The sequence below is a fragment of the Ornithodoros turicata genome, unplaced genomic scaffold (assembly GCF_037126465.1).
Source record: "Ornithodoros turicata isolate Travis unplaced genomic scaffold, ASM3712646v1 ctg00001137.1, whole genome shotgun sequence".
NCBI classification, from domain to species: domain Eukaryota; kingdom Metazoa; phylum Arthropoda; class Arachnida; order Ixodida; family Argasidae; genus Ornithodoros; species Ornithodoros turicata.
The window spans coordinates 160,165-186,520 of NW_026999474.1; the positions used below are offsets into that span (position 1 = coordinate 160,165).

The 26,356-nt window shown below is 43.4% G+C and overlaps 1 protein-coding gene and 1 long non-coding RNA gene across 8 annotated transcripts in view; one reads left to right on the forward strand and one right to left on the reverse strand.

The window, feature by feature from the left end:
- The window catches only part of LOC135376500 (DDB1- and CUL4-associated factor 6-like), a 63,707-nt gene extending 50,530 nt beyond the window's left edge, over positions 1-13,177 (forward strand). For all 3 annotated transcript variants that reach the window (XM_064609008.1, XM_064609010.1, XM_064609009.1), the window contains exons 13-18: positions 3,262-3,324; positions 3,387-3,540; positions 4,570-4,726; positions 4,788-4,876; positions 10,349-10,457; positions 12,714-13,177. In XM_064609008.1, the coding sequence (XP_064465078.1) occupies positions 3,262-3,324; positions 3,387-3,540; positions 4,570-4,726; positions 4,788-4,876; positions 10,349-10,457; positions 12,714-12,766 (625 nt within the window). In that variant the 3' untranslated portion in view covers positions 12,767-13,177. The remainder of the gene's footprint in view (positions 1-3,261; positions 3,325-3,386; positions 3,541-4,569; positions 4,727-4,787; positions 4,877-10,348; positions 10,458-12,713) is intronic.
- Positions 13,178-18,857: 5,680 nt separating this feature from the next.
- LOC135376499 (uncharacterized) lies at positions 18,858-26,049 on the reverse strand. Of its 5 annotated transcripts, none has more exons than XR_010417718.1 (4): positions 25,729-26,049; positions 24,014-24,268; positions 23,807-23,961; positions 18,858-23,643 (listed from the first exon to the last, which is right to left on the reverse strand). It is a non-coding gene; the product is annotated as an uncharacterized LOC135376499 (long non-coding RNA). The 5 variants fall into 5 exon arrangements; XR_010417717.1 differs by having other exon boundaries at positions 18,858-23,474; positions 23,550-23,643; positions 23,807-24,268; XR_010417716.1 differs by having other exon boundaries at positions 18,858-20,485; positions 23,320-23,643; positions 23,807-24,268.
- Positions 26,050-26,356: the final 307 nt, after the last annotated feature.

The window sequence follows — 26,356 nt, forward strand, 5'->3', positions numbered from 1 at the left end:
AACCTGAGCACACGGTGAAATAAAATATATTTATTTGCTGAAGAACTCGCAGGTATTTGTCTGCCGCTCTCCGAAAACGAAATCGTATGTCACCGTTCGTTCAGGAGGGGCTACAAAGTCCATCACATTGCAGCGCATGCCGTAGGCTTTACAAGCTCCGAAAACAACAGCACGCAGGCTGATTTATAGCCGCTGTCATCATTCTGTTCATTCGTACGCACCGTGTTTTGAACGATGTCTCCCGTGAGAGTTGCGGCACAGGTCTGTTCTGGCGAACTCTTCGAAAGACCCAGCAGGAGCTTACAGCACATTGCAGATCTCGTGGCTGCGATGATCGGTACTTGTTTCTTCATCGTCAGCATCTTGTACTAGACCTGCAGTCTGTCTCCACAGACAAGAGGTGGACTTTGAAGTGGATCTCAATAAAAGCACGAAACGAAAGCGAGCCAAAATACGGTTCGCATAATCCATAATGGCAGCACAGGTTGGATGCTGTGTGGCAGGGAAGAGCGAGGAGGTTGCACTGATTTGCGGCTGGGAAAGTGAAGTCAGCAAGGGAGCAAGCACGAGGTTTCTAACACACCTCATCGTTGCGTAGGTTGTAAGCCAATGGTTGTAAGATTATGAAATTTTGTGGGAAACTTACGAATTAAGTGGGATATGGGCCAGCTTTCGTCAAAGTATGTGGTCAGATTGTAACACGCCAAGACGGGACAGCAGCAATGATTCTAATTTATTTATTTTTGACTTAAGCGAGATCAAATTATACAGGTTCTACCGTAATATTCGTATCTACGTGAATATCGATATTTTAAAAGTATCGATAAGATTGCAGACATAAAATATCGATCGTATCAATAAGAATGTTGATATCGTTGCATTCCTAATCCCTACATGTAGTGACAGCCAAGACGGAGCTCACCTCATACTGCGTTGATTGAACAAAGAAATGTGGGAAGGGGATGTTCCTGCAATATATTTCTTTTGACAGTTGGATGCGCTTGGGGTGATGTTGGGGTTAAGAAGGAGGAATGTCGAAATTGACTCCTTTATTCACATTTTAATTACATACTTGCCAACGGGTGAATCTCGTTCCTTTTGCATAATTGTCGTGATGGTGGAATTCTTCATATTGTGAAGAGGAATTTTTGTACATTAGTTGTCCTTTAAGGAAGCGAGACATTAGCAAATGGTGATAAACAGATAGCGCTGGCCAGGTGAAAGGAATTGTCAAGCAGGCTGGTTCTTGGCCCTGTAGAATGTGGTGGTGTTTTCCCACCATATAGTGAAGCCTGTGAACACGCTTCGCTCGTGAATGTCCACTATGACAAACTCAAAAAACTATTCTCTAGCACTTATTAAAAAGTAAGAAAAATAATAATTAGTAGTAGATGTACATGTCAGGTGATTATTAAATGGACCCTAGGAACATTTGTATGTTCACAGCCTACTTGGCCAGGTTTCTCTTCCAAAAACAGCTTACATATTAATTTAAACAAATGACGTTTAAATTTGTACGATATGTGCATCTGCGTCTGTTTTGCGCATCTGTGCTTTTTGTCTGCATTGGATCTATATTTTGCATGAGGATTTTCTTTGTGGCAGTCCGTGCATTTAAAGATTGCAGCACAGGAGGCCCCAGCTATAGTAACACCATGATGCCATAGCCAAGCACACGTATGGGAGTGCAGAACAGGCAATTGTCTACAAGCTTGTCTGCTTTGCATTTGCACCACAATGCCAGTAGAACCTCGCTAATTCGATCTTGCTTAATTCGAAATTCTGGTTAATTCGAAAGATTGCTGCGGTCCTATTTTTGCGCGTTGCTATCTGACCGCATAATTCAAAGAAAACTGGCCCGCATACCTGCCAAATTTCATCATCTTCCGACGGCTTTCGTCCCATGCAACGATGATGCGCCATAAAAACCACGTACTTGATCCACCTGTTTCCTGTCACCTGTTCCACAGGGATCTAACCCAGAAGGGACATTCCACGAGCCGATCACAGACTTTCTGTGACCTGCAGATGCCATTCCCGTTCCGGTCGCTCCCTGATTGACCTTATCAAAGCGACACTTTTAAGATTTCCAGATAGGCAATGCACACATACTTTCAACATCCATCTTCTGCTCTTTCCATGCATTACATGAGTGCTGTGCGCAGAAACTCCTCCAGTCCGCGTCAGATTTTGGCGTTATTGTCGTTGATGAACGAGCAGAAATATGGCACTATAGTTTGGGAAATAACTGTTTAACTGGGCCGGATGCGACAGTCTCTTTAAAGGTACAATTTTACAGTTTTTATATGTTTCACTCGTGATCATTCTTTGTTAACTGCTTCATTAGTAATATGCTTAAATTTTTGTAGCATCTCTGTTGGCCTGCAAGTTATTCTAGGAAGATCACAAACGTGTAAGAAATAGCGCCGACACTTGGGGCCCCTTTAACACTCAAGGATAGAAAGTGGAGAGGAGGATAGAGAGGTCTCCCTTCGCTACAAGGTATTCATGATGAAAGATGAATTTCTTAGGCAACTTGAGGCCTTGTATGTGATTGTCCCTTCTATGTTGTTCCAGCCTCAGTACATCAGTTCTCTCAAGGTTTTCATATTCCTCCGAAATCCAGAGGGCAGGGCCACGATATTCTCAGTTGCAACATTGCTCATGTCGAAAAGAAAGTAAATTCTCGATTGCTTCGTAAGATGACATAGCGTGTTTAAAAATCCCATATCACTACTAATTAGCCTTTCAGCTTCATGACTTTTCCATATCTGTCAAAGTTTTTTTAGCGAACAAAAGCTACATTTTAGCAGCCGTTATGTTTAGGAGGGTGGATGCACCGGAACAGCATGTTGGTTGGTTTATTATTAAGTTCAAGTTTGGTGTGTGCATTTTTTTTTCCGTGTTAGTCTAAGTTCGCTGTTTCCATTTTCCCGCACACAGCTGTGCATTCTGGGTATATGATGATGAATAGCAGCAAGAAGACAAGGACAGGGTAGAAGTAGACAGGACAACTGCAGGAGTCCTGTCTACTTCTACCCTGTCCTTGTCTCCTTGCTGCTATTCGTCATCGTATACCAACAGCCCTACACGAACCAACCTATACCAACTACCCCGGATTGTTCCGATTGTGCATTCTGGGTAGTTTTCTTTTTTTTATCAGGGGACCACGAAGCATTTATTTCCAGCAGTTTATTTTGCAACAGGGATTTGGATCACGGGTATCTCCCAGACTAATGTTTCTCCCACTTTATGTTGCAGAAGCTCAGACACATCTCATGAATCTAGCACAACGAGACCTAATAGGGCACGGTCCAGAATCCAGTGAGTGTTAAGCGCTTGGAGTCACAAAATGTTTTCTAGAGTGTGAGACTCTCCTCTTACAGAAGGAGTCGGGTCTCAGATAGTGTCCTACGTGCTATGGCAGAGGAACTTCGGCTGCAGAAAGAAGAACATGAAGATGCCGATCAAGAAATGGAAAGGGTGCCACAGCCGAGGGTCAAGAAGCGTTATATGGGACACAGGAATTCTAGGACAATGGTAATGCTGCTTACCCTACTCCTTTAAAGGACCACTGGGGTGACCTTAAAATTTCTTTTTTTTTTTTTTTTTCAACGTGTTCTGCTATGAATAAAATGAGCTCCCATAGGGAGCAATGAGTGCAGATGACCTACACAGTGTGAGCGAGGCCTCTGCTTCCGAAGCCTGTATAAAATCTTTACTCGTGAAAAGAGCGTATCGCAGAAAAAGGGAATGTCCCAACGTGGTCTTCTTACATAATGTAGAACAGCTCATGCAGGTATAAGCAATGCATGAGCCAAGAAGAAAGAGACAAAGAAAAAATTTGGATGTGTTCTCTAACGCACACGGGCATTGTGTCAGATATTTGAATCTGTTTTCTCTGACTGTTTCTTTTTTTTTATTGTGCAGTTAAAATGTGCACAAATGTTTCGCATGGTGACTCCTGCTTGATAGATGAGACAGGGTTTGGAGCTCTATTAAATGTCGCCTCATTGCTCCTTTAAGACGTACAGCATAGTGATGTTTGGTATGAGCATTCCCTTTAATCTTTCTTGTCTATTTTGTCTCAACTTGGCATAGAAACTTTTTTGTTTTTCTGCTCCACTCTGGCCTTATGTTAGCACCCGGTGCCTTGGATAAATGCAGCACGCGAGCTAATCTCGATAAATCTGAGGATCCTTCATTATTATGTTCATGGGGGAGACCTACACTCAGTATTGATGAGCTAGCTTTTCTTTGCACGGAGGAAGTCCATTGTGTTCTCAGTATTGTATTTTGTACATCATGTTGGTGTACTCTTTGCAATATTGTGGGTGGTTAGATTGTCTCGTCGTATTTTATTGTTGTTTGGTGCTTTCAGCACCAGTGTCTCAGGAAGCGTGCTCTTTACAAGTGTGAAATAATTGGTTTGGGGCACCAGATCTAATGACAAATCAGCTGTAGAGACCAGGCTTTATTATGACTGGCAACAACTGTGGGCCGGACATTCTCAATAATAATGCTCTGTATAGATTCTATAAAGCATTAATGCTTCCTTTCAATTTCCAGATTAAGGAGGCCACATTCTGGGGCAATGATTTTGTCATGAGTGGCTCAGACTGTGGCCACATATTCATCTGGGACAAAGAGACCTGTGATTTGGTAATGATCATGGAAGCCGACCATCATGTGGTGAATTGCCTGCAGCCACATCCTTTTGACCCAAGTATGTTATCCGTTTAACGTGAAAATGTCCTCGTATATTTACTAAGGACATTTGTTTTCAGTCTTGGCATCGAGTGGCATTGATTATGACATTAAGCTGTGGGCTCCACTTAGAGAGGAACCATTCTTTGATGCAGAGAAGGCAGCAGAGGTAAGCTTTTCTGGGAATCTCACAAACTCCTTTAATTTTACAGCATAATTTTTTTCCGAATTGGGCCCATGGCAACCCTTAACCCTTGATACTACAACGAGGGGGCGTATATGCAAATCAGATAATTATTTCAAGAAATTCGTTAAATCGAGGATCTCATAAAGTGAGCACGTACAGCTCACAATACAATATCATCAAAATGCAAAATTTTGCACCCTATCGACTCCATATGGTGAAGAAATGCCTGACAAAAAGGAAACACGAATGCTTTATTTGCTTTGCTTTTCAAGCTTTATAAATACTCTGGTGAAGTAGAACTTTTGTACGGAATAAGGGGATAAGTTGAAGAATCTCAAACCGAGAAAATTTCGAGTCAATATTTGGTAAGGCAATTAAAGCTGGGTTTTCTCAAATAATGCAAATGCAAAATGTGTAACATATATGTATGTGTCTGCTCTACATGCATATCCTGTTGTCATCATTTTCAGGTGTGTGACATAGTAGAAATTGAACAAAATCCAGGAACATGTCATATCCTCTTCTCCAGTCTAACATCACATCTAACATCACACACATAGGATTTTCATGCAAAAAAATAAATAAATAAATAAACTGAAAAAATAATAATCAAATAAAAATAATAAATGGAAATAATACTTTTCACGAGTCTGACTTTGATGGTGATGCCAGCTGGGGCAAAGTCACCTTTGTGCAGTAGAGCAGCAGGGATTGGGCATATCGTGCTGTTAAAGGAGCACAGTCTTGAAAATAATGTCCAAGATGTCCAGCATAATATGACTTATTACGTTAGCACACATGTTTTTCCGATTACAACAGTCAGTAGAACTGCTGACACGGTCACGTGATGTATGAAGAACCAGAGTTTGAGGTAACTCGTTACTCTAACGTAATGATTGAGACTTCATGTTGTGTCTGTCCCTTCGTGTTCCCTAGTCTCGGGGGTTTTTACATTATGCACTGTAACTAAGTTCCTTTTTTTTGGTAACTTGTAACTTAACTCGTTACTTTTGTGCCGTGGTAACTTTCAGAGGACATCGTTCCTTTTTCAGGTAACTTTCTCAAAGTAAGTTAAGTTCCAAGTTACTTTTAATTCGCTTTTCACTCCCGTCCACATATTTTCTTGGTTTCTCTCCGGTTCCTTCGTGGCATTTTTTTGCCATAAAACGTGATATTCAATCAATTACAGTATTTTATTCAGGAAGTAAGAACCGCTGCCATTGAAATGAAGCTGAACCTTTGTACGCCCACAGGGAGTAAGATGCAAAGCGTTCGAATAGATCTCTACCAGAGAAACGTCATCATGACATTGGTAGACAGACTGAAATCGAAACAAATAATTATAATAATAATTTATTTCACCAATGACACTTGGTGAGGGGATACAGACAAAAAGCTGCAAAAACTGCAGCTTGATGAGGTCTGAGTCCCTTTTGTACACTCGACAGATACAACAAAGCAATGACAAATAGCAAACCAGACAATGCAAAGCGAACAGCAGTGACAAATAGCAAACCAGACGAATTACGGAGTGAGACAATGGTAATGAAAACTATGCATTAAGATGCATAAAACAAAAAAGCTATGAGAACACACGAAATAATATGACTATCCTAGTGAACATACATGGCCTTCATGGAGCGAATTGAAAGACAGCTGATGTTAATGTTGTTTTGGATATGGGAATTGATATGTGGTGGAAGATTATATGAAACCAACTGTGACCCACAATTAGTTCGTTCACACGGTGTGAAGTAGGGCTCATTGTAGCGTAGTGAATAAGAGGTTAATCTCACGGTTAAATTGGCTAGGGCTAGAAAGATGCGATTATTTTGCTTTACTGAAGTTACATATGTAATGGACATACGGTACTTATAGAGATCCATAATTCTGATTATGCTAAATTTCGTGAAGAGGGATCCTGTTGGATGTAAAAAGGGAATGTTTGCTATGTGATGAAGTACCTTCTTCTCACACAAAAGTAACCTTTCAAGATTTGTTTGTGTTGTGGTTCCCCAAACTAGGTGACAGTATGTGAGGTGAGGGTAAACCAGTGCGTTATAGGTCATAACTTTTGCTTTAGTTGGAAGGACGTTTCTGTGTCGACCTAAAATGCCGATCACGCACAATATTTTGTTAGTGATGTAACCGACGTGTTTATCCCACGACATTGTATCAGTGAACCAGATGCCAAGTGACTTCACCTCCTTGACAAAATCTATCGTGCTTGTACTGATAACAATAGATTCGGACCAGGAAATAGCCTTATGCAGTGGGTGGAAAACAACAGCCTTGGTTTGAAGGGGTTTAATTATAAAATAATTTTTTGTAGACCACACGTAGAAGGTTGATAAGAAAGTTGTTCATCTTTGTTGTTAAATCTGTGAGACACTTTCCTTGCAGGAATAGGGCGGTGTCATCAGCATAAGCTACTATCTTAATGTGGTTCGATAAGGCAAACATGTTGTTCACATAGATAATGAAAAGCAGTGGCCCAAGAATGCTCCCTTGTGGTACACCGGTTGTGATGTTGTGTATTCCCGAACACTGCCCCAACAAACTGTTTGCGATGCTGAAGATAAGTGCGTATTAAATTTAATGGAACACCGTGGATACCGTAGTGTTCAGGCTTTAAGAAGAGAACACCGTGATTCAGTAAATCGAAAGCCTTGGTGAAATAGATGAACAGACCGAGAGTAATGAGTTTTTCTTTGAAGAGCTAGTTTTGCCGAGCGTTGCTTTCTAAATCCAAAGTGAGGATCGGAAAGCGTGGAGTTCTTTGTTAAAAGACGGCTATGGATGAATTTCTCTAAACCCTTTGAAAATACTGGAAAGATTGATATGGGCCTATATAGTTACTGGGAACATTAGGGTCCCCACCTTTATGAAAAACGACCACTTTTGCAATTTGCATGTCCTTTGGGAACACACCGGAATAAATTATTTCGTTAAAAATAAAAGCTAATACAGGAGCAATTATATCGAGAACGAATTCAATTGGGCGGATCTGGAACCCGTCTTTATCACAACTACTACTATTCTTGAGGTCGGAAGGAGAGGGCTGGGTTCCATGAATGGGCACTTGTTTGCTGCCTCCCATTAAAACAAAAGTAGGACCGAAGGATGTGTCCCTTCCAGGGGCCATCCCCTCAAGACCGTGGCTTTCGGGCGCGACCTTGTTCACCTCTGGCTTCGAGCGCTGTTCAGCTCTTCCAAATTTGTGGAGCTGTCGAACACTATGACGTCGTTTGTTTACAAACGGGGAGAGGTCTAATGTTGGATATGAACGAAAACGATCTAAGCGTGTTGCACTCCTCCGCAGGCAACTCAAGGTCTAACTCAACTGCTGCAAATGCGTAATGCTATTTTGTGTTCAAAGTAACTTGGAAGCAACTCATTCTTTTTTTAAGTAACTCAGTAGCTGCGAGTTACCATTCAGTCTGAAGAACTTTGTTGTTAACTTAGTACATTTTTCACTTAACTTACTCATAACTTAACTCGTAACGAGTTCTTTTTGACGGGTAACTTCTCAATCTATGTGGAGAACATGCTTCTCAAGTGGAGGTCGAATATGTCCTCACCGTAGCAAAATTTAAGCTACACCATTATATGCGTGTGTGGAAAAAGGAGGCTGATCCCAGAGTCTGTCCCACTGACACACATGCATGTCCCATTTCCTACCCTACTGTAGCGGGTCGAGAAATAGCAATACAGTCCCAAATTTTCTTTGGCAGGTGCATTGAGGTATGGAGATGTTATTGCAGCAAAAGTACTAAAAAGCGGATAAGTAGGCTTATCCCCCTATTGCATACAGTGGTTCAGTTATTAGAAACAATTGTAAAGTGGATCTGGACAGTCATATTAAACACATGTTCTAAAGCTACTCAATGACTTTGGGCATGAAAAAGGAAATTTTGCTTTGGAGCAACGAAGTAAATTAACAGCATATAAATCGTTATACCTTCCTTGCAATATATGTATCACCGGTCTGGGTCCCAAAATATAGTGCTCTGTCCGAAAATATAAAGAAAATACAAAGGTCTACTGCACAGTTTATCCAGGTGCAGAAGTACTCTCAGTCACATCTATATGATAATTCCATTTAAATATTAACAATGGTTGACAATGTTGCAAAATCTTTCTCTCATTTAGAGGGTGGCTGCCCCATGCCCCGAAACTTTTATGTTCAGTCCTGCTAAAAAAAGTGGAGCTATAAACTGAGAAAACAGCTGATATCCAGGTATCAATCATTGAAGTCTTCACTGAAGTCCTTACGTAACATGAAAAACGGTTAGGAGCAACTAAGATTTATTTGAACAAGAACTTTCGTTCAAGAGACTGCACTTCTTCAGGTTACACAACTAAGCCCGACACAAGTATATATACAACCCAAGAGAACAGATACAATAAAACAGGTTTCCAGAACCAAGTAAACGAAAAACAACCAGACAGTAATACAATGCATCATTATCATCAAACTCACTCCTTATTGTGAAGAGGCTCATTATTTAATTCCCCGCATCACCACCAGCAATGGGGTAGAGTCTCACCCCTGGCGATGAAACTCCTCAGTCATCATCTTGTAACAAAGTTGTTGTTGTTTGATGTGTTTTGTTCTCGTTCTTTGATTTATTTCTTTTTTCGTTTTGTAATAGCCACATTAAAGGTGTTGTTTCAGTTCCAAAGATGTGGCTCAGTCTATCAAATGTCCATGTTTCCATTTGCATAAACGGCTGCCACAGGGCAGCGTATGTCACTGAGTGGTGACATATGCCAGTGAGAATGTCGGATTTTAGAGAAGTTATGTTTGGATTCAAATGACGAAAACATGAGAAGACTGAGGGGTGAGGGGTCACTGAGGGGTCTAAGTACTGGGATACATGAAGCCAGATTGGAGGCAAATTTTATTGTAAGAGATGTCCATGTTTCCATTTGCATAAACAGTTGCCACAGGGCAGTGTAGTGACTGAGTTGTGACATACGCCAGTGAGATTGACACATTATAGAGAAGTTACATTTCGATACAAATTACGAAAGTATGAGAAGATGCGTGTTTGAGGGTTGTAAGTACTGGGATACATGAAGCCAGATTGGAAGCAATTTTTATTGTAAGAAACGTCGATCTTGCCATTCACGTAGACAGTTGTCACAGGACGGCGTAATTATGTTGGCGTGCGAGCAATAGTATGTTTAAAAAAGCATAATTTTCAATGTTTTAGCACAAAATTGGGGTATTTTTGTAAGTGAAATTGGGGGTTCCTGGTCATGAGTTTATTTTAGTTTGGTTTATAGAGGGTATATGAGCGAGGTTTCTAGAATTGTGTGGAACCATTCTGAATAAAATAGTAGAAGGAACCACAGTATCATCCTGATGTTGTTGGGATCAGTGTTTCTGTCATTCCTTGATAGACCTGCTCCACCAAATGTATAATACCTTATGTTATTGTTTCACAGATGATCAAGCGCAATGAGGTGATGCTCGAGGAGACGAAAGACACAATTACTGTACCTGCTACCTTCATGATTCGCATGTTGGCCTCCTTAAATCACTTGCGCTCTGCAGGTATGTACCGTAAAGAAATATTGAAACTTCTGGTTTAGCAGCTTACGTAAGATATGGATAAGATAATACAAAAAGTATTTAGAATATGTACATAAACAGCAGAACCTCGTTAAAGTGTACCGGTGGTGTACGCGATACAAGTGTGTACAAATTGGTACTACGGCATAACTAAAGATCGGACATACGCCATACCCACATGCCGGCTGATGGGTGGAAACACCACCTGAGAGGCAATTTACAAAACAGCAATTTTCTTTCAATATGGTGAATGAGGAGTTTCATCGCCAGGACTGATACTCTACCCTATGCAGTTTAAAAAATCTGCACAGTCCTAATCCTTTCATGCTGATTGGCAGAAATCAGTTATTTTGACTGGCCGGCACTCCACACTTTCCCCATCTTCACTTGGTGACATGTTGGTGCCGCCACACTTTTCCCTGGCGTCATCCATTTCCTGGTTTATGAAGGCCACATCTTGATTGGCTAGGCATTATTGGGGGAGGAAGACGTTCAAGGTGTTCTTGCGTTGACCTCGCCTGACCTTGCACTTTGAAAGAAGGAATGCTCTGCTGTGCTGAAGGCACCAAACGGAAAATGTCATAATTGGCCACATGCTTGAAACCATTACTCAGTTTCTCTAACCTGTACACACCAAAGTGGAGGCCGTAATGACACGTACGCGAAAAACCACTGCAGCTAACTGGTCATTGAATGCAGTGCATTGGATTTAATGACACCCCTGTCACTGACTTAGCTCGAGTACTTTTAAAGCGGAACTACGGCTTACACTGGTACATTTTAACGAGGTTATACTGTTCTAATTAAGTACTGAGGGTAGGATCAGACACGTAGAATATACTATAGAAATATATACACCACACTAAATACTGAAGAGAGAACGCACTTAAGATGCAATACAGTAGCCGTCCGATTTTTTTAACTCTGCAGGTTATTAAAGCAGAGTAGTAAGTAATTGAAAAAGTCCTGAAGATACAGTTAAGATACTGGAACATTGGTCATAAAAGACATTACTGCCTTCTCTTAATGGTAGTATTAGTATTATTTGCACATGGAAGATGGAAGGTAGACTCCAAAAATTGGTACTTTTTAATTTGATGGAACATTTCAATTTACTTTTGATGGGTACCATCAAACGCCAGATAGAGCAGATGAACCGTATTTACTCAAAATTAACGCGCCCCCCGACTGTAACGTGCACCTACCAAAATGCGAAATTACTGGATTCTAACTGGATTCTAAGGGTTCAGAAGTATGCTATGAACACAAGTTATAAGGTAGCGATAAAAAAGAGAGTAAAGCAAGCGAGCTGGTGGCGGATATCCTTTATAAGGATAACCTGAGACTAGGGGGAAAATAAATAAGGAAGGATGCGCACAAACACAGGTTTACATGACTGGAACCAGAAACTTGGCATCACTAGGACTGATTGTACACCCATCCACCATGAAGTTGGGTGGGTGACGCATGGTGTGCCTTGCGAGGGTTGATCGTTAACACCGCTTGCTTCATCCTGGCAAGAACGATTGACAAGTGATCCAAGCAGTGATTTATCCAGACACCCCCTGCACCCCCCTCCCCCTAGGACGAAATTCTGGGTAAACCACTGGATCCAAGTCTTCATGAAAGGTTCTGGAGAGCACTGCACCATCATCCATGTACACCACCGTGAAATTATATATATTTCGCATCTCCCAATATGATGTCCATCAACACATGGAAACTGGCTGGTGATAGACAGACCGAAAGACATCCATACAAACTCAAGCAAACCCCTGCAGGCAAAGCATAGCGCACTTACAGTGCGCTGCGTGCTACTGCACTGAAAACGTAGAGCATGTATCATTTCTAAATCGAATGCATTTCTTTTCTAGTTTGAGGTGGTAACAGTTTGGATTTTGAATATAATTAGACTCACATTCATCTCATCAATTTCCGCGAGTGAAATAAAATCATACTTGGAGCCCTTGATCGTAATTGGTGAGGAAAGCGCCATGTCAAAATGATGTAAAGTTAGAGTGCTCGGCGGAGCTAAAAAGCAAAAGTGTATGGTGAACATTTTATCCGCATGCAAGTGCCTTTTGGGTTTGAGTGCTAGTAATGACAAGGAGCTTTCACAGCCTAAGTTGCAATAATATAATACGGAGAAATGTGCACCTTGTATACCTGTTTATGGCCCCTTTAAAGTGAGCCCTGGCAATATTATGGTGATGATTTGCGTAATATTCTCTGTTCTAGGTGGAAGAATTCCAGGATGGACAACGCGTGAAGGGCGCACAGATGACCACTAATTCACATTCACTCGGTCTTCTGGCTACGAATGACTTTTACCAAATAATTATTTTTGTTTGTTTGATTGTAGACAATGCATTATTTATGCAAACCTAGTCGTGTTCTCTTTCCATCTCTAGCGATGGCGTTGGGTCATCTCGCACATAAGTAAATCTCAGTTGTGTGCCGGCCATCAATCAACTGTATACGAGGTATCTTTTACTCCACGATAAAAGTAAGCGAGAAATGGCTACGACAATGTATTATGCAAGCGAAAGCATGGTATCATGCAGCAATGTGAAATGAGCTATTTAATGGGAAATGCCATTTGATTAGACTTGCGTTGACATCCATTTTATTTTTAATAGTATGTGAGTCTGATCGATGCATCAGAGTACCGACGTTTTGAAATAAATAGCTGATAAACGCTCTGCTTGGCTCTCACTTGATTTGTGCCCTGTGTAGTTGAATGTCAATTGTTGTGAATGGTTCCTTTTTTTCTTTCTCTCTCTCTCTCTTTCTCTCGTATGTCCCGAGAAATAGCCTGTATGAAAAACGAGCTTTTGAGCAGCCCTGCACACTGATCATAATGACCTTCTAACCCCCTTCTGTTCAATACAGAGTGGAAGATACTTTGTACCAACTCTTTTATCCGGTAATAACACTGTGATAGAATTTACTATACAAAATTTGCAAAGGGCATGCTTAGATCTCTATGGCAGCTTCATGTCCTTGACTGTGCACATCATTCGCGATGATGAAGGATAAATGGACGAGAAAGATGTCGCATAATGGAAAACCCTAAGACTAGGGAACACGAAATCTCAACTTTTACTTCTTGTCTCACTTGCTTCTTAGCCATTTTTTCAGTGAGAAAGATGTCGTTTTCCCAATAAACCATCTGTTGAGCGGCATGTTTACGACAGTCACCGTTCATGCTAACAAGCTTGTCAGCTCCAACGAGTTGTACGCTTACAGGAGTATTTCGGACGTCGTGCTTCATTCCACGCCCCTGGCTCAAGAAACCGTGCACGCGGCTAGACTCTTTGTCGAGGACGACAAACATTTAGAAAACGATTACGACGCACTGAAGGTCTGTGCTGCCAGACGCACTTTCAGTATTTGGCTTTTGTACTGATTATGGTAAGTTTGATAGCAGCACGGAGCCCTCCTTCAGCTTGGAGAGTGTGAAGCTTAACAGTGTAGTCCCATTCAACTACCTGCAAAGGATGCGAATCCATTTACAATCAAATTCTGAAAGAAAAAAAAGGCTATCACCTACACATATTCGCAGCTGTAGAATATGTTCCCTTGTCGCCAAGAAGATTCCTCTATAGCTTCGTGCATGTGCCGCATCAAATACAAAGATCTGTTCTGTTCATTTTGGGTGAGGAAATTACATTTGAAGCTCCATAGCTTGTGGCTTGTGAACTCTACAGCCAAAGAGTTTTGCCATTATCACATTCGATGACAGCCCATTGCAGATAACTGCAACAGCATGCAAGCCACAACCTTCTAGGATTTCAAGAGCGTCTGTGGGACTTCGCAGGACTTCTTCGGAACATCCATTGTTATAAATAAATAGCCTATAGGAAGTTTCCAGCGAGATGCCACACCAACAGCCATCAGTACTAAAGAGTCTGTTGCAAGTAGCACGTAGTCACAGACTTGTGGAGATCGCAAGCGCCCAAACTTCATGTATCTGATATGCATGCCTGATTTTTGGTCAAATTCACATTTTTTTCTAATGCCATCGTCATAGAACACAATCGTTCTTCTGAAGCATCTTTGTACTTATCACTTAATAGGTATTGAAGTTCGTGTCAACAACCTGTAACCAACTTCTTACAGTTGCTGGTGTCAGCAGGGAACTTGCTTGACAGAAACTTTAATGCCTGTGGAGAATAAAAATTCAGCGCTGTTGCAAACTTCCTGAAACTGTCATTCCCAGACGGAAGCGTACTGTAGTTTTTTTTTTTTTTTTCACTCTTTCAGGATTTCATCGCGTCAGCTCTCCACAAAACTGGAGCCGTTGTTCTGTGTGTTCCATGAGATGAGCTTTCTCTGCTTCGGTTCTCTGATTAGATGCTGTAAGCTTTGTATCCGCTTCTCCTTTCTTCAAACAACCTGCTTTGTTGCATAGAGCTTCCGTCTTACCTTCCCTAGGTTGTGGTGCACAGCCTTTAGTTTTGTCCGTGGCATTGTCCTAGTTGTGTAAGAACGCTCTTGTAGCACAATTCTCCCCTTCTCTGGTGTCTTTAGCTCCCGTACTCCCTTGCATTAGCATAGTGGTTGAACCTCTATAGTGTCCCGTAAATTATGTCCCTTACCGTACACTGAGGGTCCACTTCCCCGTGGCCTCTTGAACATGTACGTACCAGATGAAATTTGGTGGCATGTCGTGTTTGTTCAGGTCAGGTTTGTTTGTGTAGCTCGGAGTACATGGTGATGATGATGTTGCACATGATTCGGAAAAGGAAATACGTGTAGGTAAAGCCTGCTTTACGAAATTGTCCTCGCTGCAGAACCTGTAGAACCAACACGGGCCGGACGGTGTTTAGTTTTCTAAACATCGCCTGTGGAAGGGATGGCACCCCTCCCACATACAGTTTAGCGGTATCGACGGGAGACTTTAATTTGATGTTTGTGAGGTTGCCTTTAAAAAGTTGGGACTCTTGAGTAATGACTACAGCTCACAAACAAGAAAGACGTCCTTTATGTCTAAAATTTCAGCAGTGCAACTTCCTGGGGTGAGAGCACAGAAACTAAAGGGTGTTCATGGGGGGGGGCAAAGCTGAGGCAGGATGCCAATTCGTTTGTTTCAAAAGTGGCCTGTGGTTGTCTGAAACACTTACAGCCTTCATCCGTATAACATATGCTACTGCCTGACATAAAATTTTGAAATGAAGGTAACCACACCAGTACTCCATGTAAGTGTAGGCTCACCTGAAAAGCAGGAAGCACTCTGATGTAAAATTAAAGAGTAGGAGCTTTAAACAGAAGAATTGCATGTCTCTCTTGCGACAGTTAATGCCAGAAAAATTACACTAAGGCCATGGGCTACAAAATGGAAACAGTGCGAAAGTTACATATTGTAAATTTTGCACGAATATTCGATATCGGTTCGGTATTCGGAATTTTTTCCCTCATATTCGATTCAATATTCGATTAGACTTAAAATATTCGGATTCGCACACCCCTTGCTACGTCACATTGGGCATGCTCGTAAGCTCCTCCCACTGGTGGTCACTTTTCGTGCTAGCGGCACTGAAAGATTACAAAGCGCAGTATTTTTTTAATGTGCCAACCATAGTTTTCATAAATGAAAATGTGAAAACAACAATAAGGTGTCTTTGGGGTAAAAGAACGGTACGGACGCGACCGGGTTTCAAAATACCATCCAAGGCCTCGTTTTCGAGCAAATGCTAGATAATGTCGGCAGCGCACCGAAAAAGTGACCACCACTATAATGGCCGAACGCGTTCGTTTGATGTCACGTGAAAACACCCTATAAGTTTGTGGGAAACTATCCCAGCTAGAGATAAAAGAGACACGTCCGGCCAGCGAGCCCAAAAACGAAAGAATGATTTATTCTGCACGGCCTCGCGCTGAGGCGCGATGCGTGGGCGGCGCCAGCTGGCCGGCTTCGTCGTCGGCAGTCACCACAGCTGCCCCTCCTCTCAGTGTGCTGACGGTACGGGACGGTTATGTCTTCAGATGAGAGGGCGCATGGGGTACGTGGTCACCCCAGGTGACGTGCTTCACCTGTACGGGCGTAGGAGCCGCTGGAAAGGCTTGTCCGGAGAGGGAGGAAACGGCAGGAGCGTGGTCAATGAATGCAGGCTTTAGCCTGTCGATGGAGACAGATTGATGTTGGCCGTGGACATCGATGACAGAAGTCTTGGGGGAACGGCGCAGAACCTTGTAAGGCTCAGAATACGGAGGCTCGAGTGCGCGACGAAGACGATCCGTCCGGAGGAAAACGTGGGACGTTGTACCCAATTCCGACGGGACGAAGGGAGGTGATGGTGCTACCGCTCGGGTCGTGGTGAACTGAAGCGTAGCAAAAGCTCGTCTCATAGGCGGGCGAGGTAAGCAGGCTGATCCGTGCAGGGGACGGATGAAGGTACAAAGACGTCGGCGGGAGCGCAGCCAAGATAGACTTTAACTGCCGCGCGGATGCCCAATAGGATGGACGGGAGGTGATCCGACCAGCTCGCACGATCACCGTGGGCCATAATGGCTTGTTTGAGGTGACGATGGAAACGTTCCACCAGGCCGTTGCATGCCGGGTGGTAGGCGGAAGTGCGAATGCGCTCGGTCCCGAGGAGGCGCAGGAAGGCTGCGAAGAGGTGGCTCTCAAACTGCGGTCCCCTGTCTGTGACCACTTCCTCTGGGACGCCGAAGCGCGAAATCCAGGTGGACAGGAACGCAACGGTCTCGGCAGTCGAGTCCTTCATGGGAGAGGCTTCGGGCCAGCGCGTATATCTGTCGACGCAGGTCAATAGGTAACGGTGGCCCTGTGATGAGGGTAGAGGCCCGACAATGTCAAGATGGACCGTGCTGAACCTGGCGCTGGGAGGCAAAAAGGTGGCGAGAGGAGACACGGTGTGCCTATGGCATTTGCTGAGCTGGCAAGGAATGCAAGTGCGCACCCAACGACGGATGTCCTTGCGCGCTCCTGGCCAAACAAACCGTTGAAGAATCAACGCCGTGGAGGCGCGGACTCCAGGGTGTGCGAGGCCATGGAGGAAGTCAAAAGCAGCCTTCCGCAAGGTAGCGGGAATTACTGGACGAGGCTCAGCATTGGTAGTGTCGCACAGAACGGGCCGCGTGCAGCCAGGCAAGGGCAAATCCTGAAGTTTGAGGCTTGTTGAATGACCGTTACAAAGGTGGGCGATCTCAGGGTCTTCAGATTGTGCTTGGGCAATGGCGTCGGCGCTGAGGACTGTGATCTGCCTGGAACCTCACGCTGACGCTATAAGGAGAACGCTCGCTGATTGGCCTAGAGAAATGTTGTCTGCTACTCCGCTGTCGTCTGCTACTCGGCTGTTCGGGGTTCTGATAAAGCCTTTCTCCTTGCTCGGTAATGCTTCGGCCGCTCCTTCTATCCCCAATTCTCCGGGAGAACTGGCAAAACAGGTTTACGGCGGCAAAGGGACAAGGCGCTGACCCCCACTGACCGGCGAACCAGAACGAGTCTCCTTATACCGTCATCGGTGATGTGGCATTATACCTCCTCATCCTCGTTATAGCTGGAGTGGCGAGTTAAGGGTGAACGCGCGGAGCTATGTTTATGTGAGTTTTTTCCTGGGAAACAAATTGCACACATCAAAACCTTTCGCGCTATTCGATACAATGACACACATACTTTCATCAGATGTCTTAATCTGAAATTTTTTTGGATGGCCCTCTGTACTCCTTTAAAGTTACTGCAACGGTAACATTACTGCCCACTTGAAGGTATAGAGGTCACGCTGTTACGCTACCAGTGATAACCACAGCCATTTGGAGATGACGTAGTGGTTATAGACAGTTGAAGTTAGAGCCGCGGGCCCGCATTTGTGTCGTACTTGTGAATCTAAAAGCAAATAATGAGGTAATCTCTGGTTGCTTGCCATGACGTTAATATACTGTTGCGAAGCGTGCTTGTATAGCCAGTGATAGCAGTGTGTGCATGCTTTTCTGCAGATTAGTATTAATGCCTAACCATCCGGACCGTGGTTACAGACCGTGGTGTCAGCCAAAGCTACGCCGACGCAATTTGAATTTGACTCTTCACTCCGCCTCTTGCGCAACACCATAATGTGTGAAGACATTTATTTGTCGCCAAACAAATGCGTTGTCAATGTTGACAGTATGAGCCAGAATAATCCCCCCTAATGTTATGACAATTCTGTAACAGAATCCCCCCAAACTTGAGAAACGGTCTACAGGTTCTTTACTGTAAAACAGGCAGAGTATTCACAGAAAACAGATCTATGGGCAAATTGACACTTGGAAACCCTCTTGTGGGAAAGTTGATGACAGGTTTAACGCTATCCAGATTTATTAGATTACCTCGACCTCCCACACGTGAAGGAAAGCAAGCAAGACACTCCAACATTATAACTCCATCCCAGCAGACAGGATCCATTTTATTGCATACTGTGCAGGGTCTTACAAAATTTCAAATTCTAAGCAAAGGCATCAACTCTCCCCATCCTGATGTTACACTTTGCAAAGGACTGAAGTGACCTCAACTTGTCCCCTCTGTCTTCAAGTTGCCCATCTTGCACTAACTTTGTTGCAGTAAACTGTCTATCTGTACAGGGATGGGAGTAGAACAATCAGGACAATTTATTTTCTACTGCACTTCTCATGGAGCTGCACTTGTGAGACTTGCTTTAGATGGACGTGCACAAATAATATACCAGAGCAGGCATATGAGTCGCATCAAGTAGATTGAGCATCCAGAGTTTCCCTGCACAAATTGCACTTCCACTTCATATTGCATCTCTTCGTACGCACAACTTATAGAAAATTAAGCAGCCCAAACATCAGCTGTAAAAAACTTCGAAATGATATTGAGACCAACTGCATCATCAAAGGAAGCTTCAGACATTCGGCTCAAAACAGGGCCGGCGATAAGGGGCTGGGGGGGTGGGGGGGCGAGGCGACCGCCTTATTGGGCCCCGCGCATGAAGCACTCAACCAGGGATTTCTTTTTAAAAAAATATCAAAGTATATGAACTTAATCGTGTGAAACATGCGATATGCGCAAATGTGATTGTGGCAATTAGTTCGGTTTTGGTGACTGAAGAAACACATTGCGATGCGACAAATAAAGAACGAAAACTGATTGGAAAGCATGTTTGAGAACCCATATCAAGCGAAAGTTATAATAAAGTGAGTTCTCATGAGTTCTGTTGGTGTCTCGGCCTTGTTATGGATTAAGTCGGAGTTTATAGTTTTATGGTTTGCGCTCCACACGCACAACTGGTTCCTCGATCTTACCTGAAAGTTGAAAGTCATTTTCTTGTTTCGTCTGACGGACCATTGATGTCGTATGTGCATGGCTGTCAGATTAAATGTTTGATAGCAGTTTTGAAAGTTGTTGGCAGATGATGCGCAACATCGTACTTTAAAAAGATAGTGCCGCACTTCTCGTGAAAATGAGTAGGAACTGCTTTGTACCAGTATGCGAGACGGGGAATTCCCTTGCGAAGAAGAGGAACAAGGAGAAAGGAGAGAAGAATCCTAGGCTCTTCAGCGTACCCAAGGTAAGAAACTGAAAGTGTAATTTGTATATCTCACTGGATGCATGTGCACACTACGAGAAAGTTGGAGCAAGGGCATAAAATATACTGAAACTAGTATAGAATACTTCATGCATATGTGTAGGGAGAACGTGATGGTGTGTCTAATGAGTCAAAGACCATTAGTGCGAAAGCTGTAGTGCATTTTAATATGCAGATAGAGCGAGTAATGTATTCAGATGGGGGAAGGTTTGTGATGTAAAACGGAAGGAAGTCTGTAATACGCTCAAGTCGATCGTAATTATGAAAGTGCGCAATAGGTCACACGGTAATAATGAAAGCACGTAATAACACGGGTACGAATGTATATATTGTTATTTCGTGTTTTATTTCATTAGTCTTTACCAAACTAAGCAAAACACGCAACTACTGCTACTTGTGCAAGAATCAGTGACTTCAATTCTTGAGTGATGGGAGCTGAATGTTATTTATCTTGGCTATCTGCAACAAAGAAAGGAACGAGATCTCACTAGCTGCTGCGGTTGGGGAAAACCATCAAATACCATTAAGTGAATGACTAAACAAACTATTATTTGTTTGCCATTTCATTACACTCAATACAAAGACATAAACTGAACTAGCAAAGGAATTCATTCACTCCTGAGATTTGCAGCATTTCCTTGGTCATTGTTTTGGGGTTGCAACGGTTATCAATAAACATATATGCCCACGATATCGTAGTGGTGGTTTGTGTGCCTTATTTTTGTGGCCCTTACCAAGTGAATATCTGGCCAGGAATAGAGAGTGACATTCACCGATAAAGCTAAAAGCAGGGACATATGCCTTTCTTATCTTCATTAATCTTCCTTATACATGTTTTCTGAGCTGTGACGAAGGTTGCTGGAAAGTATTGCTTTTGACCCATGTGGGAATACCCACAGCTTCTGAAGCTCAGTGCTCGTCCCGCGTATTGTCATTGTCTTTGTGTTTTACTCACCACTGGGGATTTTTTTGCCGCTTTAAGTGAAGAAAGCAAAGGTAACTGAGTTTTCCCAACTCAGTTACTTTTCTTTTGAAATGCCATGGTCTCTGACATGCCTAATCTCAAAGCCCATGTATGATTCCATGGTATTTATGGTGCTCCTTCTGTAATGTTACTGCTCCCTAGGATGAAGAGCTGTTCAACAAATGGAAGGCAGCAATTCCAAGGCTTGACAAGGAGCTAAAAACTGACAAGGTGTGCATCCTTCACTTTCGAGAGGATGACATTGAGAGGTATTACACCACCACACTGAGGGATGGCACCATAGACAAACTGGAACGAAGCAAGCCTGTGCTCAAGAAGGATGCTGTACCATGTCTCTTCGCCAACACTTCCGAAAGAAAGCAAAGGGAGGGGAAACGAAGACCACCAACAGACAGGCCCGTGCCCGAAAAGCGACGTGCTGCAAGCAGTGAGCCACAACCGAGTTGCTCTCATTATGAAGGTGATATGCCTGCACCATCTCACGATGATGATAGCTTGAATCAAGCAAGCAACCAAGATGACAACAGCATTTTTGAGAAGATCTTGAGCAAAGCCACTGGCATGGAAAAGCCAAACAGTCAATGGGCCACTGCAGTTGACATGCAGGGCAAATTCATTGCCTTTGTTTACGTGAATGAGGAACTGTCAGTCACAAAATATATGGCCCTAAAGGAAACCCTGCAACCACTAGTCTTCATGAACCAAAAGCCTGTTCACATGCCTACAGTTAGTGACAGGAAGGTGCTGTCATGTTCTGATGTATCCTCTGCACTTCAAACCGTGGACGAGGCTTGCCTGTGTCCTGGAGTAAAAGGAGCAAGCAGGTAGGGAACGCTCATGCTGAATGTAACAACAGTTATTCGTGATCGGTAAAAGTGAAATGTTGTGTGGTAAATGGGCTTGTTCCAAAAAAGATTTTCAGAAAACTGCCTAGGCTACTATGTGGAAGCAGAAGGCACTTCCAGGGGTCCAAAGATTACGAGGTGTTCGAGTTGCCGACAAGACACACGTAGAGAGAAAGAAAAAAGTCGCCTAAAGAAGCGTACTACCAAACCAGGACGAGGACGACCAGCGTTACTCACCAGAAGGGATCTAACCAGGCAGAAAAGAGGTCTTCGAAAAACGGTAAATAAGAAATAGTTTACATGTTTAACCCTCGTCTGTAGTTCAAACCTTGGATGGCTAATCCTAATAATAGCAGTAATATACGACTCCAAAGGCTTATGTTTTGCATTGCTAGGTGGTTAAGCTGCAGCAAAAAGTCAACTGCTTGAAACAAAAGTGTGCAAACTTGCCAAACGAAAGAATTGAAGCTGCTATCGACGGTCTCCCTGATTCACAAAAAGAAGCCGTTCGACAGTGTTTCAGCAACGCGAGACGAAAGGGCCCAAAAGGTCGCCGCTACACAATGGAATGGGTATACGAGTGCCTTTTGATGAGGATAAAAAGCCTGGCACTGTACAAGCACCTTCAATCCAGAGACCTGCTCCCTCTGCCCTGCGTTGATACCCTCAACACATACATTAGCAAGGTGAAGGGAATATACGGATTTCAGGAGAGCATCTTCGAGTGCATAAAGATCCGCTCAAGTGCTATGGCATCTGAGGACAAGCATGGTATGTCATGGTGCATTATTTGAGATAACTGAATAGATTTCATGTCACGGTTTATTGAATGTCCATGGTGCTTAAAAGAGACCAGGATGCATGCGTCATGTCCTTTGTCACTTCGATCCATGGTCTACAAAAAGAAAATAATATCAGAACAAAAGGGCACAACTCTGCACCGAAATGTTCCATTTTATATTGTTATTCCTTTGTTTTCGTAACCCACTGCATTGAAGTGATAAGGCAGTGTCCACATGCACCTTCCCAGTTCCTGACCTCCCAATTACTCTGTCTAGCAGAAGAGTTATGCTGCTTACCATATGCTATTAGGTCATTACAAGTTGTATGTCTTATGCCCACCATGATAGTCTCATCTGTCGTTACATATGAGGGATAATGGGAGATGACACTATTAAGCTGGGTCGTTAAGCTGAAGGCCGAATAGGCGAGAGTCTCGCTGTGGGCATGCACACACACAAAGGAAAGCCATTCCGTTCATGATACGTTCACTGTCTCAACCGGTCCCTGTTTCCATAGGAGAGGGTCCTTATTCAGCACTTCCAAGCAACACGCTTGAATGTTAGGAAAATTTACGATTTCAGGCGCACTCCTGGTTGATGAAATGAAGTTGACGGAGGCTGTGTCACTAGACAAGTCCTCACTTAAGCTTCACGGCTTCACCAACTTGGGTCAATACACACCTGACCATCAGAAGAACAAAAAGGGAGATCATGCACTTGTCTTCATGTTCCAGCCATTCCGAGGCAAGTGGGTGCAAGCCTTGGCATGCTTTCTTGGCAAGGGAAGTGTGCCTGGAAATGTTCTTTACAAACTTGTCCTTGAGTGTGTGTTACTCCTGGAGAGGGCAGGTCTTTTGGTTGATGTCGTCACAACAGACGGGGCATCATGGAATCGGAACATGTGGACTCACTTTGGAGTTGACACCAGTGCAGTTAGCTGCACTCATCCCAGTGACTTTGCAAGGCGGCTCTGGTTCACATCTGATAAAGTGTCTGAGGAACAGCCTAACAAAGAAGAAGAGGTTCCGGGTACATAATTTGCAATTACAACATCATTAGAGTTAATACTTATTCATTGTTTAATTTAAATTTCACAGACACCAGATGGCCCTGTGGACATCAAGCATTGGAGCGCAATAGTAGAGTTGGACCGGCCAAAAGCACACACCTTAAAAGCTTGCCCTAAGCTGACACCCGATCATGTCAATCCCCGACCATACCAAAAGATGAATGTTGCCATGGCATTCCAGGTGAGCGAAGAAGTCACCAGGACGTTGGACTCTATCTTGTCCTCTGCCTCTGTGTTCACTACGTGGTTTGTCACTATGAAGAGTACAAGGGCTGTAAGAGTTAAAACAGTGTTGATAGCACTCACATCTCTAGTACCCATTGCATTTTCAAATTTGTGTGTTTGGTACATTTGTTCACAGAACAACAACCGTTCAGCTACTATATTTCCCTTTTTTACTTTCCATGTAGTTCTTCAGTGACAGTGTCTCCAAAGCAATGCAGCACTATCAGCCACATCATAACAGTCTAGCAGACTGTCATGCATCTGTTGCATTTGTGGACCAGGTAAACCAGCTGGTGGACACCATGAATGCGAGAACTCCATTAGAAGCGCTGACAACTGCACCAGAAAAATTGCAAGCAAGAAGTGTAAAAAGCAGCATTGTGAAATAGTATTATAAATCCAAGGCTTTATATTCTGCTTGACGTAACAGGACAAAGCAAAGTAACATCAAGCTGATTTAAAATACTGCATAGACCTATGTTTTGACTCCTTTCTGTGTACTAGCACTCCTCACCACGTTTGTTTTTTTCATTTATGCAGGTGCTTGAGAACTTCGTAGCTTACATAGATCAGTGGGAGACCACCTGTCCCAACCGTGACCTCGACTTCATGACTATACACAAACATCAGAAGGACTGAAGGTTACATTACGGGCAACACTAAAGCTACACGAATACTTGACATCTGAATGTGGATTTCAGTACTTGCTAACTGCCCGCCTGAATCAGGATGCTCTGGAGGTAAGCCTAACATAATCGGTTTAAAGACCACACCCTCAATCGCAATTCCTGTTTCAGCGTTTTTTTGGCATGATGAGGAACGCGTGTGGCCAAAATCAGCACCCGGATTCATCACTATTTGTGCAGATGTTCAGGCTACTCAGCACGTATTCACTTGTGAAGCCTCCTCGTGGCAGCAATGTTACTGGTGGCGAAATCCTGAAGAGCTTGGTGGATTTCAACTCTGCCGAGGACCAGCGACATGGTCCAACCGAGGTCCAACAAATGCTTGATACATTTATGCAACACATGCCTGACGTAGAAGTGACATTGCCGACAGCCCACACAGCAGGCCATGACTATGTCATAAGTCAATCAAGGGGTGACATAGTTGCATATGCGGCTGGGTTTGTTGCCAAAAAGGTCCTGAACTTTTGTTCATGTCAGGAGTGTTGTCAAAAGCTGATAACAGACACTCACGTTCATAGCAGGTACAGCTTTATAACGCTAAAAAGCAGGGGAGGGCTAAAATTTCCGTCGAAAGAACTGCTTTCATTAATTGACCACCTTGAGAGAATCATAATGAACAGACTCAGTCAACCGATGCACGAGAGAATCCTGTTTTCGATCACCGAAGACGTATGTGATGCACCTGTATACCTTCAGTGGGCTGTGACGTACACGCCACGGGCTTAACAAAGTCGGTAGTGCATTATTATATTGTAATGCGGATGCACATCGCCTGCAAGGTGGAGAACCGTGTACACAGTGAAAAGGCGAAGAAAACAAAACTGTTGAGCAAGCAGTCGCGGCACAGTAGCTCCTATCGGATTACCCTGTGCTTTATATCATGCGGCACTTAGAAGCTGCGTTCAGGTTTGCTCTTGTACATATTTCATCTTAATAACCTTGATTTCAATCGCCATGTACCACTGTGTAAATAATAATAACCCAGCTTGTGCCTATATCACTCTGTCTCAAAGTATATGAGAGATGTGGTCATCCCTGAGTGGCTATTAAACCAATGATCACGCACACAACAGCTACAGAAGTGCTATAATGTCAAATCATACTCACTTGACATACTCGTTCGAAATGCATGCGTGTCCGTCTGTCAAACAGAGGACAAGGTGAGAGACAACGACATGACGGCGAGCAAAGGCAAGTGTAAAGTGGGCTTTCCCCCGCAGCAGAATGAGCATGGAAGAGACGCACCGTTTTTGCAAATAATGTGCAGTTATTACGCAAAAGAGTCCAGTAAACGCAAGCCTAAGCACACAGCCATTATACTAACAGCGTCGAACACTTCCCACTATCGCCCACTGCAGAGAAAACACGCGTCAAAGAATGCACTGCCAAAGCGTGTGGTTTCGGTTTCTGCCCTCCCTGAGCCCTCGAGCGCCGCGGCACGGCCGGAAATAATGTGGGGATTGGAAAGCGGCGGAGATCGGACTCCTTCTTTCTACTCCGTGGTTTGTGGTTTGTATGCAGGATTGTCGCTTTTCAGCTGACGTAAATAATAACATGGCTTAACGTAGCGGCTGCTGTCATATTTTACTTTCTTCATTCGGTACACGACTGCGGCGGCGCTGCAAAAACCCACTACTCGACACATTTCGTCCTCCACTTTTTCCCTCTAGATCGGAAATATGATAGTTTCATTCTGCCACGTGGTTTTCGGAATGCGCTCTAGGACAAATGTTTG